The sequence below is a fragment of the Phaenicophaeus curvirostris genome, chromosome 5, assembly GCF_032191515.1.
Source record: "Phaenicophaeus curvirostris isolate KB17595 chromosome 5, BPBGC_Pcur_1.0, whole genome shotgun sequence".
NCBI lineage: Eukaryota > Metazoa > Chordata > Aves > Cuculiformes > Cuculidae > Phaenicophaeus > Phaenicophaeus curvirostris.
The window spans coordinates 26061135-26077747 of NC_091396.1; the positions used below are offsets into that span (position 1 = coordinate 26061135).

Genomic DNA, 16613 nt, shown 5'->3' on the forward strand with positions numbered 1-16613 from the left:
CATAACCTAGAGAAATCTCTGAATAAAGGAATTCACCTTGTGAAAGACCACCTAAAGGTGTCATGGGCTTTCCACTGCAGAAAACTGCTCAAGGTTTCCATTGGCTACTGCTCTTAAATTTTTGAGGTTGCTCATCATGCTTAAGAGTTTTACAAACAGCTGTAGGTATTTGTTAAAGCTTTTTGAGATACTTGAGCTCCTACTCCAAAGCAAATGACAATATTTCAAATGCCCCTCAAATATATAATTTTTGAAAACTTGCTACAGAAATGAAATTGAGAAAGTCTGATTTAGAACTAGGAAATATTTCCATTGGATAGTATTGAAAAACCAGGCAAAAAAAATTAGAAAAAATAAAATATACTGCTATGAAATATGGGCTGAAGACCAGATGAAGTCAGTAGCATGTGCTAATAGAAAAAGCAAAACAAATTCTGACACAAAGATAGAATCCAAATTAAATGGTCTCCTTTGTTTGGATTTAATAGTTCCTCAATATCAATATATTCTGACAAAATATTTCAATTTTGCCAAAAGTGCATTTCCTGTAAGAAACTGACTCCATAAAAAGGGTCTGAATAGCTCAAGTACATGTATGCCAAGTGGTTACTTTTGTATTTAGTGGTTTTCATCCACTTTGATGTTAACTTTTAGTAAGTTTCATTCATTCATCTGCCCCATGACAACAATCATAGCTATTTTAAGCACTTCATAAAGTGGAACATGTCACTTTGTCAGGCTGCCCAGTCACAGAAGCGGACGTGGGAGCATGGTCCAAGAATCCCTCTATGCACCCAGCCCATGCCAGCCCTGCCATTAGGGGAAGCACCCAGAGATACATCAACCCCTGCACGCCCAGAAGGAGCATGTATGAAGTTCCTCCTTCTGGAGATGCCTGTAACTCACACCTACAGCTGTAGCTAACCCACAGCAACTGGGATGACTCATATAAAGAGATATTCACATTTCTGTTTCTTCCCCCTTTACAGTATGCTTCTTTGTAAGATGAAAACTGATATCTCTGAGCTGAGCACTGAGCCAATAACCCCATTACAAAAAGAATTGACTGCCAGAGTCCAGAAAGGGTTAAGGCAGCAGTTGGAGAGGTTTGGGGTGACGTCTTTCTTTTTGGATGCCTGAGAAGTCTCTTGAAGGTAGTTCCCCTCTGGTGAGGATGGGAGTGAGCTGAGGTCTGAAATCCGAGATCCTTCACAGCCTGGAGCTGGTGAGGTCCCAGCAAAAGCTGTTTGTCTGCTTTCCTTTCCTGAGCAGACATACCGCTGCACTGGCCTGGGAAGTATGGAGCGAGTGCCCTGGACACATGTAGGACTCACTCTCCTCCAGCTCCTGCTCATCTCCTGCTTGCCAAGAGGTACTGTAAGTGAGCGTGTGCGTTCCTGGAATGGCTGCATGAGCCCCTTCACTTCAGTGTGGTCAGAGAGATTTGATCTCATGTGCTGTCATGGGAAGTAGAGAGATCTGTACGGATGGTAACAATAGAGAGAAGGGACTCTGCTTTATTTTTTTTCTTGCCTGCACAGAGTGCGTGTGTGTGTGTGTGTGTGTGTAGCTTTGGCCAGAGGTGATTTTCAGGCAAACTTAATATCCTTAAAGAGAAATTCACTGGATATGTTTGCCACTGGCCATCAAGAAAAGGGTATGCAATTGCTTTACTTGTTACTGCTTTATTTTCTCAGCACTCAGGAAATTATGATTAAAAGAGGCATTTAAGTCTCTGAATTGTAAAGCGTAATTTGTTTAGTTTGGCAAGACAGAGACTTTCCTCTCCAGCCCCAACACCAAGAACGAAGGCAAGGGAGGAAAAAAGTGAAGGAAAAAAAAGAAAACAAAAGCCACGCATTGTTTCCAATCTGGACTTCAGTTCTGCCAACATTATTCTTTTGAAGGGGAAGGCTTGTTAAAGCAGAATGATTTTTTTATCCTCAAGCCTTGCTCCAGTTTCTGCTGAACAAGCATGTATGGTTTCTTCTTGATAAGGTTAAGCAAAAAGCATTTACCATTGAGTGCAAATTTGCTGTTGTTATGCCTTAAACATGGGCTGTTTACACCTGGAGGTGGCTGGAGCTGCTTGCAGCAGCTAGCTGTCAGCATCACAGACTGCTGTCTAGGGAGTTGCATCCCTAAGGACTTGGAGGTGGCGTGCCCTCAAATCACCTTCAAGCTGCTGCAGATTGTGGCACTGCTGGCAAGGTAAGTGCGTTTTACTAGAGGAGCCGTCAGGTATGCAGGCACTCCAGTTGTGATGGCTATAAATAATCAATGTCAAAGACAGTGCTTCAAAGCCTGCCTCACCAGGAGCCACGGCAGAGGGTCTGCCTTTGCAGTGCCCTTCCCTGCCAGCCCCTGGAGGCCCAGGGTGCAGGTGACAGGTGGTGATGAGGAACTTCTGCCTTCCTTCCAGGCTGGCCGCCAGCACCTGCAGCTGTCCTGAGAGACTGACCTCCTGTCAAAGTTTCCCCTGGGGCACAAGCACAGAGAGCTTCTCCACACCTCCATCCCACATGCAACAACTTGTGCTTGTGGTGGCCCGTCCCTCAGGCACATGCCACCTTGCACACTGGCCAGGTGAGGTGACTGTAGCACACCCCAGAGTGGCACAGAAATAGCCCTCCCAGTGCCAGAGAAGCCCTAGGCATGGACTGTATCTGTCAAGCAGCTAAGTGGGCAACAAATCTCTCCTCAGGAGAGATGCTGCTTGTGGGGGCGGCGTATCTCTCTCATGGCAAGCAGAGTGGGTAGACATTGGGCTGCTGAGGGCCTCCTCTGCAGCAGTAGCAAGGAGAGGCAGGAGGAGGGACAATGGCAAGCAATGGGACACCAGGGCTGTGGGACTGTGAGCTTGGAAGGGAGGATTCTAGTTTCCCACCACACCAGCTCCTCACATGCCAGAAGCAGTGAGGGAAGAGAAAAGGAAGAGAAGAGGAAGAGAAGAGGAAGAGAAGAGGAAGAGAAGAGGAAGAGAAGAGGAAGAGAAGAGGAAGAGAAGAGGAAGAGAAGAGGAAGAGAAGAGAAGAGAAGAGAAGAGAAGAGAAGAGAAGAGAAGAGAAGAGAAGAGAAGAGAAGAGAAGAGAAGAGAAGAGAAGAGAAGAGAAGAGAAGAGAAGAGAAGAGAAGAGAAGAGAAGAGAAGAGAAGAGAAGTCAAGTCTGGGGAATACATGGAGGAGAGCCATCCCACTCACCCCCTCTCCTTCCTCACCATGCCTCCCCTGTCCTGCTTCTGGTGGAGTGGCTGGCATGGGCACTTTCCCAGCACACAGCTGGCAGCATAAGGAGGGGACAAGGAGCTTCCCCCCACCACAGTAGTGGGACGGGGGCTCAGAGACAGGGGAGCAATTCAAAAGTGCCCTGGCCTTAGCTTGTCAGAACAGGTTAGAAAATAGAATTTTGCCTCCTCCCCACAGATGTATCCAATTTTTATCCATCTTTATCACACCCGGTTGCACAGGGTCTGCCTCAGGAGCTGGGGGATGGAGTCAAGAGAGGTCTGGGAAATGATTTTTGGAATAAACTTGAAGTGCAAGTGACTCATATTTCCTTAAAAATACATGTACGTTTGTGTGCATTTCTGCCTATCTAAACCCTTCCCAACCTCTCTTCCCCTCCCCCTCAAACCTCTGTCTAGAGAAGTGGAGGCCAGATGCACTCAGATGCATCCAGATGCACTCAATCTTAGCAACTAGGTTACTTCAGTCCACATATTTAGGTTCCTAGCATGGACAAAGGGAACAAAACTTGCTTTTTATTTTGGAGAAAAGCTGAGGTTACGCACTGTCAACTCCAAGGCCACTTCAGGAGGCTCCCAGGAGTCCCTGCAAGCCTGCTGGCGCCCAGGCTGTGGCCCTCCATTGGCCCATAGGATTCCCTCAACACTGCAGGGCCATGAGGGTGCTGCAGCATGATCTCCCTTGGGGATGTTGATGCCCTTCTTCCTGCCACAGACCAGTGACACGGTGCAGGGGTAAATGGGGAGGGAGGCAATAGGGCAGGGAGAAAAGCTATTATTAGGATAGAGGGCGGGTAGCCTGAGGGCATCTGCAGTCCTTGGTGAGGACTAGACTACACACCACAGGGGAGTTGTAAGGAGTAAAATTTGAGATGGAGGCTGAGAGGTTTTGCTGCTGTCTGTGTGGACTGTTTTTATTTTTGTGCAAGCAAACAGCCAATGTGTTCCAGGTCTCACACCATTACAGCAAGCAAATGCTCCAGACAGGTCCAGCACCACTCCTACATGTTTATAACACAAGCACATTCTCATCTTATGTGGTCATGAATTTCAATACTGCAGCTGCTTCTTCTCCACAGATTCCCAAATACTCTCCCCTGTTGCAGAAGTCCATCTTTGCCCCCAGGCCCCAGTAGCAAAGGCGAGGCTCTCTAACCTCACTGATGCTGTCTCTAACTTGATCAGAAGTGCTACATTCATCACATGTTCCTTGTCTTGCAGCACAGAGAAAACAAAATCTCTTTTTCTGGCCAGAAAAAGCTCCTCTATCCTGGAAAGAAATCAAGGCCTGAAGAGTAAGGTGGCAACCTTTGAGTTTTAGCCTGGCTACTTTATCCTGTCAAAGTCCTTCTTGGATGAAGGCACAAGACCACAGTGCTAATAAGATCACAAATGCCAGCTCATAACTACAGAGAAGAAATTGAAGGAGAGGGAGGTTTAGGGCGGAATTCTTCAGGTTGCTTTAGATTCTAAAAATATCCTGGCCAGTGGCCTAGATGGCCTGTAATTTAAATCCAACTGTGGCAAAAAGATAGAGTAAAAAGAGGCTGGATGGTGTTTTGAGGGTGAGAGGAAGATGCATGCAGAAGAAAACAAGGTTTAAACTGGAACTGGATCTGAAATGTGGTGGAGGCATTAACACTTGGCCTGTGGACCAACCAACTTGTCCCTAAAGAGAAAGGAGGGAATGTAAGGGTTTGATACAACAAAATGGGGGAAGGGGCTGACTTTGGACTCAGGAGGACTGGAGTATGGCTCTATTTTGCATGTTACAGCTTACAACTATGGAACAAGGGCTGTTGAAATGTAGGGGAATAGGAAGTTTCCAATAAGAACAAGCATCCTGCCCTACCTTTCAGCCCTCTCCACTGCAGTGGGTAAAGCATGCAAAAGTAGGGCCTGCAGGGCATGCAGGTTTATTGAAAGATGAAAATGGTTGGGCGCCACAGCTGGTGGCTGAGGGGCAGTGGGAGTACTGAGGCTCTAACTTGTAGAAAGACAGTCCTGTTTTCAGTTAAGACTGGAAACAGAAAACCCTAGATCTATTTTTGTTGATGCTGGTTTTGCATTAACCCAGTGTTATAGTGCTTAGATAGGCAAAGTCTAGACCTCAGAAATAGGAAGCACAATTTTAATTTTACTTTCCTTTTATTTACACTGAAATACTTGATTTTTATCACAGACAAAGTAAAACAAAGCAGTACACAGTGAGAGACAAGCTTTGGAAGTCACATGGGAAATCCTCTTAAGGACCTGACAGAGACCACAAAAGTAATTTTTTTTTTTGAACTAACAGCTACTCTCTACTTGGAGCAGAAGTTTTGGGAATTCATGATTTGTTTGTCAAAGCATAGTTAAAAATAGAATCTTAGAAATATAATTATAAATATTGTAGGAGTACAATGAAGCAAACCTGTAGCCTATCTATCAGAAACAACATCAGAACTATTTATTTATAGTCACTAAACACTATATGACAACATGAAACCTGGAATAGTGACCCTCCTATTTGAAAACATTAGGCGGACTCCATATTCCTGAATCAAAGGTTTTTTATGTGAAACCTGATCTGCACTGTTAAAAAGGTATAGCTTAAGACAATGGTGGTCTCATCCAGCAGAATACAGTTATACTTAGGCTAAACAGGTTTTTAGTATGTTTCTAAAACAGAATATACTTGCTGTAGTAGTTTAGTTTGCCTTCAACACAATCCTGCATTTGGGACTTAAAAAAGAGTTAATGCACATTTATTAAGTGTACAAATTCAGCTTAGCATAGTAGATCTACCCATGTGTTAACCCCCTGGGTTTGATTTTTTTTTTTTTTGTAATAGAAATCCTTTCTCTTCACCCCCGCCCATTACAACTGTGTGAAAGCACGCACTAATGGCCAGGACAGGACACTGACTCTGTAGAAGCAGTCTAATTATTTAGCAAAGGTCTGCAAACCATAAAGTAACCATGCTGAGTAAAACTAAGAATATATTTTTTAGCTCCTCTTTTAATTAGCTCAGCCACTAAAGAGAGTAATAGGTACACAATTTCAAAAGAGAAGCAAGTGTTTTCAGAAACAGCATTATCTTTCTCATCCTTAGCACATCTACTAGGAAAACAGGCATCATTTGCACTGTAGATTATCTGAGGCAAAAAGAGGTTAAGAATAAAGACCTGCACTTTGCTTTACTATCAATGTTTTGGGGTGCACTGTTTTCCAAGAGACCCAGTAAATGCCTAATAAAGGGAATACCTCTATTCCCTTCTGAAGTCTATTCCTCCTGCCCTTATTGAAATCAAATGGAGAGTTCATCCCAGTGGAGCCACAGCCTCACACAATATGCTTCTCATTTCTAGCTGACAAATTCTAGGTCTCCTGTGTGCTCAGAGCTCCTCTTGTTGTTAATGTTAACCTCTATGTGATACATATAGGGTGGGGCCCAGCTTGCACATCCTTGCAATGACAGTAGAGCTAAGTAAGAAAGAAGCAGGATAAAACAGTAGCATCTGTTGAAATAGCTGTTTAAATCTGCTCTTATTTACAATACACTGTTAATTCATATGGCACTTTTCAAAGCAATTTAAAATAATACTTCTTTGACCCTAAGTAGTGTTTTACGAATGTGCTGATGGATAAATTGAGGGATGGAAGGAGAACTCACCTTTGCAGGATAAGAGAATGGACCTGTAGGATGGGAAGTTCCATCAGTTCAGACCAAGATATGGATGTTAAAAAGCTCTTTCTTCCATCTTCTAGGAGTTCTGAAGGTATATATATTCAGCAGAGTCCTAAGGTGCTCTCTCTCTTTTGGAGGACTGTAGAGCACACTTAGGTTGTAAAATTTTCTCTTCCACCCTGCCCCACCTCAAGGATAGATAGACATTAAAAACTGGTTTTCTGCTGGATCAGTCCTCTGATCCCTCCACATAGCAACTAGTGCCAGCACAAAGACAGAGAGTCGGAAAGGGAAGTCGGGGAGAGATGGAAGAAAAGTGTCTTATCTAAGCAGCAGCGTAGGCTTGTATCAGCCCAAAGTGAATGCAGCCTAAAAAAGTCTTTTTTCCAAAGAAGAGGAAGACACAACAGTTAATTGGTGTAACTGGGCTTGCTTCAATTCACCTTAGTTCTTAGCCACATAATTTTCCCAGCTGTTAGACCTTTGGAGCAGAAATCACCCTTCTGTCTAGCAAGGCATCTATGATTGACAAACATGGCAAAAGCCAAGTGTCCTGAGCTTGAAGTTTTACCATGATGAGCTGCCTGACCTAGTCCAGAGGCAGCAATATAGTTATGAATATGTTCCCAAATCACCAAAACTTTAAGCCTGATCTAGTAAGATAAACCAAAATTGAAGTTGGTTTACTTGAATATCCCAAGGTGTAATTGGTTAGAAGGTCACTAATATATGGATCACACATTGTAAGCTTCCACACCCTCAAACCCTTGTTTACAGGTTCCCCATAAAAGATGTCCCTAAAGATTAACTCTAATAACTCACTATATTCTCCACCATGGTCTTACTTTTCATCCACAACAACATCCCACAGGACTCCCTCTTTCTCTTTCCTCATGTCTTTTTTTTCTTTATATGGCTGAAGAACCTTTTACTATTATTTTAATTTCCTTTGTAAGGCCAAATTCAGCTTGGCTTTTGGCAGATCTTCATATGTCCTCAAGCTCTAAGAGATAGCTTTGATTATTAGACTTTTTTTCCATCCGACAGGTGTCTTCCTTTGCATGACAGATTTGACTGGGGTCATGGTATATCCCACAGGATTCATCACTGTCCTTTCCAGCAGATCTCGTAGTGAATAGAAGTAGTGATTTAAGATAGTCTTATCCTTGTAGCTTTGATTACTCAGGTATCCTCTTCGAACTCACTGGCATAAGAATAAACAACCTCCAATCTTGAGGGTGAGTGCTAATGGAGTCTTCACTTATCTTCTGAAGTTTGGGTTGAAAGGGACCTTAAAGATCATCTAGTTCCAACCTCCCTGCCATTGGCAGGGACACCTCCCACTAGACCAGGCTGCCCAAGGCCTCAACCAACCTGGCCTTGAACACTTCCAGGGAGGGGGCATCCACAACATCCTTGGGCAAATCATTCCAGTGTCTCACCACCCTCATTGTGAAGAATTTCTTCTCCTTAGGGCTGCTCTCAATCCATCCTCTGCCTAGCTTGTATTTGTGCTTGGGATTGCCCTGACCCATGTGCAGGACCTTGCACTTGGTCTTGTTGAACCCACCTCTCAAGCCTGTTGCTGGTCCCTCAGGAACTGGGGAGTATAACAGAGCTGGCAAATATTTAAGGATTCTTTCCATAAAATACAAGAGTGCTCGGTCCCCAGATGTAGGAAATCAGGCAGGCAGTGTGGCTGAGTCAAGACCTGCTGGTCAAAATGAAGACCAAAAGGGAACTGCACAGGTAGTGCAAGCAGGGACAGGTAACCTGGGAAGAGTAGAGGGATGCTGCCCAGTTGTGTAGGGATGGGGTCAGGAAAGCCAAGGCACAGCTGGAGCTGAACTTGGCAAGGAAAGTGAAGACTAACAAGAAGGGCTTCTGCAGGTATGGCAACCAGAAAAGGAAGGTTAAAGAAAGCTTACCCCCACTGATGAATGAAAATGGTGACATCACATCAACAGACGAGGAGCAGGCTGAGGTACTCAACAACCTTTTTTGAGCAACCTAGTGGCCTTCTGTGATGGGGTAACCACAGCAGTAGACACAGGGTAACCACACAGTGGTGGTGAATGGCTCGATATCCAGATGGAGATCTGTGACAAGTGGTGGTTGTATTGGAACCAATGTTGTTTAGTATCTTCATCAATGATATAGATGGAAAGATCGAGTGCACCTTCAGCAAGTTTGCAGAAGACACCAAGGTGAGTGGTGCAGTTGTCAATCCAGAGAGATGGGATGTCATCCAGAGGGATGTGGACAAGCTGGAGAAGTGGGTTTAGAATCAGATGATCTTTAAGGTCCCTTCTAACCCCAAAGCATTCTAATTCTATGAAAGACTGATCTGAGTCAAAATCAAGAGCAAAGGCCTTTGCATTCTTGAGGATGTGTGGAGAAACTGATGTCCTCTTACTGACAGGGGAAATCAGTAAGCATTGAACAACTCAGCAAATTGGCTGTGCATTTCATTTAGCGTCAGCTCCTCTGTACTCTTCATCTTCCTTTCAGCAGATGAGCTCCCAGTGCCAGCTCAGTGGATGCCAAAGCAGGATCAGTCAGCCCACTCCTGCACACAGTCCTGCTGCATCTTCTCCTTGCTGCAGCTTATCACAGGTAGTTAGAAAGGAAGCTCAGGGCCTATCTGTTATCGGGAAGGGCTCTCCAAAGTGAAGAGCCTTTGGGTCCCTCAAAGCCCCAGTTCAACACTGGGGAGCAGGGGAAACGGCAGCATCACTGTGACTTAGCCTTTGGACTGACGCTGCTAACAGGGAGGATGTTGCCTGGGAACATGCCCTCTTACTGCTGTCTAACAAAACTCATCGCTGACACCCTTTAGGATCTGAAATATGCTATAGGAACTAGGTGGTCTTGCTAGGTGCACATGTCAGTAAAAAAGCATAAATGTGTTACCATCCAAACCTGGAAATGCATGAGATGTACCAGCCAACCTGCTTATGCCTCAGTGCCCATCTTCCCTCAGGCTGGACTCAAAGCATTGGGTGAAATGTGTTGTGCTTTGCCAAGCTCCTGAGCAAAGCAGGTCTTCCCTCTGGCACCTTCCCTGGAGGTTCACTTGCCTTCTCAAGACAGATGTTTTGTGCTTGGTTTCTATGGCCTTGGGCTGCTTCCATGTGTACTGTTTACGCCTGGGTTTAATGGGCTTTTCTTCCATCATTAAAATCCCATAGATTAATCCACTGTTTATTTGCCTGTTCAAAGACTTGTTTATTCTTTTCAGCTAAATGTTTTGCATGGGTTGTGAAGCAGCTTCTTCCTCCTGAAATCAGTTCAAGCCACTTTCTGGACTGTATTTGACTCTAGGAGGTACAGCCTCTGCTTGCAAGCCAGACTGTCTACTTTAAAGGATTACTAAAAGTTAGGCCTACAAAGCACCCCACAATTGTCTCTGCCACAGCTGTACAGGCCTTACTCTGTAAGTAAATTTCCATCTCTTTCACCCCTCACCTCGATCCCCTGGCTCTTCTTTGCCTCATTGTCTTCCGTTATGGGCTAATAATAGCCAAGTGTGAGCGTGGGGTGCCACCAGTGGTTACTATTTCCTAAACACACAAAGTGGAGTGGGGTTATGCCTCTTCCTTCTCAGACCCCAGGCTGAGCTCAGCAAAGCAAACAAAGGTTCATTACACACACTAGAATCTCTGTGCATCTTTTTCTTAAATTTCTGAGGGAATTTTTTCCTTTGTGTTTTGTTCAGTAGCCTGGAGATACATAAAAGGGTTCCTACCATTATTAAAGAGGCACATAAATTACTCACCTGAATTTCTTTAAAGGATAGCTTCTGCAAAAATTCAGAATAATATATTTCATTATTTCTATTAGGAAGATCCTAGAGATCAACTAAAAAAAATCTCAAATCCACAAATTTCCTTGTTGAAGCTATGCATGTTGCTGTAACTGCAGTACCTGAGAACATGAAAGGGAATTAAATTGTCAGAACATCAAAAGACAGTCTATTTTCATTGTCTCAATTGAGACAAGGGCAAGAAGTGAGCAAACAGTGTTTCTAGGTGGCAGCAAATTTATTTTTACAATTCTTTAAGGGTCAAGACCTGCTGCTCCTATCTTAACACTAAATATTACCTTAAACTCAACTTGCACTACAGATACACCCATTTGATTAACCAAGAATAAGTGTGGCATCTGCTTTTTGGCCCTGTTGTATACATAAGCTCTACATATAAAAATGCATATGCACACACACACACACACACTCTCTACACACATACAAATACATTATATGATATTTTATGGAAAAATAATTTAGGTTGAATGGGACCTCTGGAGGTCATCTGGTTCATCTCCTCTCTCAGAGAAGTGCTAACTTGGAAGTTACATTGTGTTGCTCACAAGCATTATCTCACCAGGTTTTGAATTCCTGCAAGGATAGAGACATCCCTTAGTCACCCCAGTACAACTTTGCCTGTGAGCATTTAGATCTTTTTACAGATAGCAATTTCTCTTGGGCAATTTATAGCTACAGACCAAATTGGTATCGTTATTAATAAGCTTTAGCAATCTTGAGAGAAATTAGATTTCTAGCTTGAGATGGGAAACACAAGAGTTTGAAGGAAGCTTTGCAAAAGCTCCTGAGTATTAGACTGTTATTTATTACTCAGAGTTTGGGGAGCTCTCCGTCAACAAGGAGTGAGATTCCCATCTCCATATCCCACAGAAAAAGCTATTTTCAGTTATGTATGGTGAGATATATCTGAGTATCAGTTCTAACAAGACTATTAGACACATATAATCAATTTGCTCTGGAATCTGAATCAGATACAGTTCATAGATAAATGGCTTCATTAAGAGAATAACAGCCATACATCATGTATTACAAACTTGGTCAAGTTAAATGACTGCTGTTCTGGGAATAAGAAGGTATGGGTTTAATTCCTGGCTCTGCTATTGTTTTTTTCTTTGGTACCTTGAGCAAAGTCACTTTATCTCCCTTGTGCTTCAGTTTTCCATCTGGAAAAAGGACTTTGTGGAACATGTAGAGATTTACAGGCAAAAGGCAATATAAGTGCTGAACACTAAGATTATTTTGATGGAAGAATTTATACTTGGAATAAAAAACTCCAGAACCTTATCGAATGACAGACACAGTTTTCTTTTTACTTTTTGGAATGATTATGGGTGTGTGAAGGGGGAATATAAAGCAGCCTGGTTTCCAAACTTAGAGTAGCGGTGGACTATCTCCAGTCAGTACACCGGGCACAAGTGAAAGACTCAGTTCTGAGGAGTGCAAAGGGACTTCAGTCTTCCTGGACTTCAGTAAAGCCTTTGACACAGTTTCTCACAGCATTCTGCTTGAGAAACTGTCAGCCTCTGGCCTGGACAGGTGCACACTCTCCTGGGTGGAAAACTGGTTGGATGGCCGGGCCCAGAGAGTGGTGCTAAATGGCGTTAAATCCAGCTGGAGGCCAGTTACAAGTGGTGTTCCCCAGGGCTCAGTGCTGGGTCCAATCCTGTTCAATGTATTTATCAACGAGCAAGCAGTGTGCCCAGGTGGCCAAGAAGGTCAATGGCATCTTGGCTTGTGTCAGAAACGGCGTGACCAGCGGGCGCAGGGAGGTTATTCTCCCTCTGTACTCAGCACTGGTGAGACTGCTCCTTGAATCCTGTGTTCAGTTCTGGGCCCCTCACCACAAGAAGGATGTTGAGGCTCTGGAGTGTGTCCAGAGAAGAGCAACGGAGCTGGTGAGGGGGCTGGAGAACAGGCCTTATGAGGAACAGCTGAGAGAGCTGGGGTTGTTTAGCCTGGAGAAGAGGAGGCTGAGGGGAGATCTCATTGCTCTCTACAACTACCTGAAAGGAAGTTGTGGAGAGGAGGGTGCTAGCCCCTTCTCCCAAGTGACAGAGGACAGGACGAGAGGGAATGGCCTCAAGCTCTGCCAGGGGAGGTTTAGGCTGGACATTAGGAAAAAATTTTTCACAGAAAGGGTCATTGTGCACTGGAACAGGCTGCCCAGGGAGGAGGTTGAGTCACCTTCCCTGGAGGTGTTTAAGACACGGGTGGACGAGGTGCTGAGGGGCATGGTTTAGTGTTTGATAGGAATGGTTGGACTCGATGATCCGGTGGTTCTCTTCCAACCTGGTTATTCTATGATTCTATGAATTTCATTTCCCAGCCAACAGGAAAAATATGAAGAAACAGTTTGGCAGTCCCTTTTTTAAGGACCCAGTAAACATCACTGGGGAAAATATAAGCTTCCAAGAACCAGGCTTCATGAGGCTGTGGAGAATCAAGTAGGACAGAGCAGCAAGGTTCAGTGGTAGGGAACTCCAGAAGACACAGCAATTAGATTATGAGGCACAAGGAAACAAAAACAGCAGTGTGAGAAGGGAGACAGGTACAGGCATGGGCATGAGTCTTATGCCTTAGAGATGTACGGCTTGTCACAGTGAGAAGGCAACCCTGCTGCTCAGAGTTTAAAACAAAAAGAAAAAGGACGTTATCTAACCGAAACAAACAAACAAAAAAAGGCGGGGAGGAGGAGAGGGAAATAAAAACAGATAGTCTCATTATGTTTCCTTCATGTCTGCTCTCTCTCTTTTTACCATTAAAGTCCATGAAAGAAGTCATCAGGTCTGTTAGCTGGTTAAGAGATGTGTTGACAGCACATCCATAGATTTCAGTCTGCAGAATTTAGACTGCATGCTGGTGGAGAAAGTTAGGATCTGCACTTACTGTGGAGTCTCAGTCTGAGGTAATTTCTTAAAAGGGAAGAAAAGCTTCGTTATTATCATATGAGGCATATGAGGTTATGCTAAATAATAAAAAAAATATTACTAATGTTGCCATATTAGAAATGCCAGACTAAATGAACCTTTAAAAATAATGAAAAAATCTTCTTTCCTTTGGCAGTGAAGCTGAGTGTAATACTGTGTGCTTCTAAGTGAAAATAGGGAGTGAAACCAGCTAAAACCTCAAAACTTGCCACTCCTGGTGAACCGTAGTCTTTAGGAGTAGCAAATTCACAAACAGAAATACGCTAAAAAAAAAACAAAAACCGCTATTATAGTTTCAGTAGTCTATACTATATATGAGGCCATAAATCAATCTTGTGATCTAAAGAAGAGTTTCTCATGCAATGTCATCCTCTGTTGTTTATTTAAACTGTTCTTCTTACCACAGAACTGGGAAGGCCTTGCAGAGAAAAGGCTGAAGTGAACATATTCCTTCCTTCTGGTCTTTTTGCCACCTCTGACTGGTGCTGCAAAACTGCCAGTGCGTTCTTTAGACACCCAAACTGAGCTGATGTTTCAGCTGCGTGCTACCACATAGTTTGGGATTTCCTGGCCTGAAGACCTAGTCCAGCCTCGTGCCGTACATGATCTGACAAATCACTGAATAGATTCTGTCAATCATCATCAGATGATGGATTATTTGTGTGTGTGTCCCTCTCTGTTCTCTGCTTGCAGAGTACACAGTGATCAATGAAAACTGCCCAGGCGCCGAGTGGAATATCATGTGTCGGGAGTGCTGTGAATATGACCAAATTGAGTGCATCTGCCCAGGACGGAAAGAAAGAGTGGGCTATACCATTCCCTGCTGCAGGAACGAGGAGAATGAATGTGACTCTTGCTTAATCCACCCAGGTATGTTTAGGACCACACATTCACATCACATCTTTGGCCAAGGCAACAGAATGTAATGATAGCTGCTGCACAGGGTCACAGCAAGGGCAAGCACATCTCACTGGGGTATGGGATTGCCCTGCATCTCCTCATGTTGTCCTTGGGGCACCTTGGCTAGGCTTAGGAGCTGCCCAAGAGTGATGCTGCTGTGTGCTTCACACCAGGAAGTGTGGGGTGGAAACTAGGCACGGTTCACAGCAGGAAAGCTGTCAGCACCACAGCAGTCACTAATACCATTGGTATTTTTTGAGAGGTTTCTCCTCCCCCAACAGGACAATCCAGCTTGGCTTCCCTATAACACAGTGGCTCTCCTTTCAGGCTGCTCCATTTTTGAAAACTGCAAGTCCTGTCACAATGGCTCCTGGGGAGGGACACTTGACGACTTCTACATCAAGGGGATCTACTGTGCAGAGTGCAGAGCTGGCTGGTACGGAGGGGACTGCATGAGTAAGTGTCCTACACAAGCAGTGAGGCATGTGGTGGGAGCCACTGCTGTGAGAATGAGCCACAGAGCGAGAGACATGATGCGCCTTTTCAGTTAGTCCTGTACTGCGATTCTTGCAAAGGGCACAGGCAGGAGAGGGAAAACACAAACAAAGCTAGGGTGGGGAAAACTTCTCTCACAGTGCTTATCTGCTAGGATTGGCCCAGGCCTCAGGTCAGGGGAGGTTACAACCCTACTAAATTTCTGGTTCATTTTGGTTTATTTTTAAACTACTGTGACTCTGGAAATCTTCTGTTCTCTGCATTTCTCAGACATATTTCAGCATAACTGACTTCCCAGAGGCTTTCAGCAAAGCTTAGATGTTTATAAGGGTAACAGCTATATCAAAGAGATCCTCCTCTGTCCATCAAACCCTGGACCCCAGAACCACCCCTGAGGAAGTCCCAGTGCTCCCTCCCTCCTTTGCATAGTTCCAATGCACTCCAAGGCAACTCTGGAAAACAGTATCTTGCAACTGCTAACAGCACTGTGACAGACCAAGAGTGTTCCAGACTCTGGCAGAGGTATCTGAAGGTTTTGTTCCCAGCAGTGTACAAAAGCTCCTGCTTTTTGGATTTTCCTGAGCTGTTGGTCCCAATGCTATTTTTCAATAATGAATTCCATAAGCTAACTGGATACTGTTTAAGAATAATATTTCCTTTACCAATTTTCTAACAGTTAATGTATAGCCTGTCATCAATCATCTTTCAATTTTTATTGACTGTCTTTTTGTTCACATTTCACTGAAAGGGATGAAAGCAGAATGTGCTTTTCCTACTCTTTTCTGTTAATTAATCTACAACCCTTACTCTTGTCTCCTCTTAATCATTTATTTTAAAGCAACAGTTGAACCTGCTTTCCCAACAGAGGCCATGACCATTCAGGAGGTGAGAGCAAACAAAATAAAATCATTGCCTCAAACACCAGAATATGGGGAATCAACATGTTTTAGGATCAGGGCTAACTCAATCTTGGTGCTCCAAACGCTGATAAACTGAGCCACTTGCACTTCACTGTGTGATTTCTGATAGCACTTTAAAGTCTTGTTTGCTCTGGGCTGATGCTAGAGCATCCCTGACACTTTTTATAAGAGCAGAGCCAAGAAAGAATCATTAGTTCCTTCTGCCCAAGTAGATTGTTTGCCTATGGTGTGTTTCAGCCTGCTCTGTCTACTTATGTTTTAAAGCAAATACACCCTCACACTGTAGTCCATTTGGGTTTTTTTGCAATAGTGAAATTTGCAGAGCTTTGTCTTATAGTGCTTTTCCTACTACTGCACTTCTGAGAGAAGCAGTGTGACACTGAGGATGGGGTAGCTCTTGTGTGATTCTGCGGTACTTGCGGCAGAGTAGGATACTGAGATAGGTCTATTGTCTCTCCCACTCTTAAATAAGAGCATATGGGACGGTTGTGATCCCAGCACGCCTCCTTCCTCCCCTTACCCCCAACTCTAGCTCTCATGGCTCTCACTATTGGCCTTGACAGTAGGAAGCACGCAGAGCCTGCATGTCCAGAAAGCAGCAGATAGCCATGCCAGGTATGTAGCTTTGGGT

General features: G+C 44.1%; 1 protein-coding gene across 3 annotated transcripts in view; it reads left to right on the plus strand.

The window, feature by feature from the left end:
- Nucleotides 1–1050: 1050 nt before the first annotated feature.
- PAMR1 (peptidase domain containing associated with muscle regeneration 1) overlaps nucleotides 1051–16613 on the plus strand; it is a 56522-nt gene continuing 40959 nt past the window's right edge. For 2 of the 3 annotated variants that reach the window (XM_069858049.1, XM_069858051.1), the window contains exons 1-4: nucleotides 1118–1168; nucleotides 1273–1372; nucleotides 14361–14537; nucleotides 14895–15023. In XM_069858049.1, the coding sequence (XP_069714150.1) occupies nucleotides 1133–1168; nucleotides 1273–1372; nucleotides 14361–14537; nucleotides 14895–15023 (442 nt within the window). In that variant the 5' untranslated portion in view covers nucleotides 1118–1132. Of the gene's footprint in view, nucleotides 1169–1272; nucleotides 1373–14360; nucleotides 14538–14894; nucleotides 15024–16613 lie in introns of all 3 variants that reach the window. The other variant, XM_069858050.1, reaches the window with a different exon arrangement.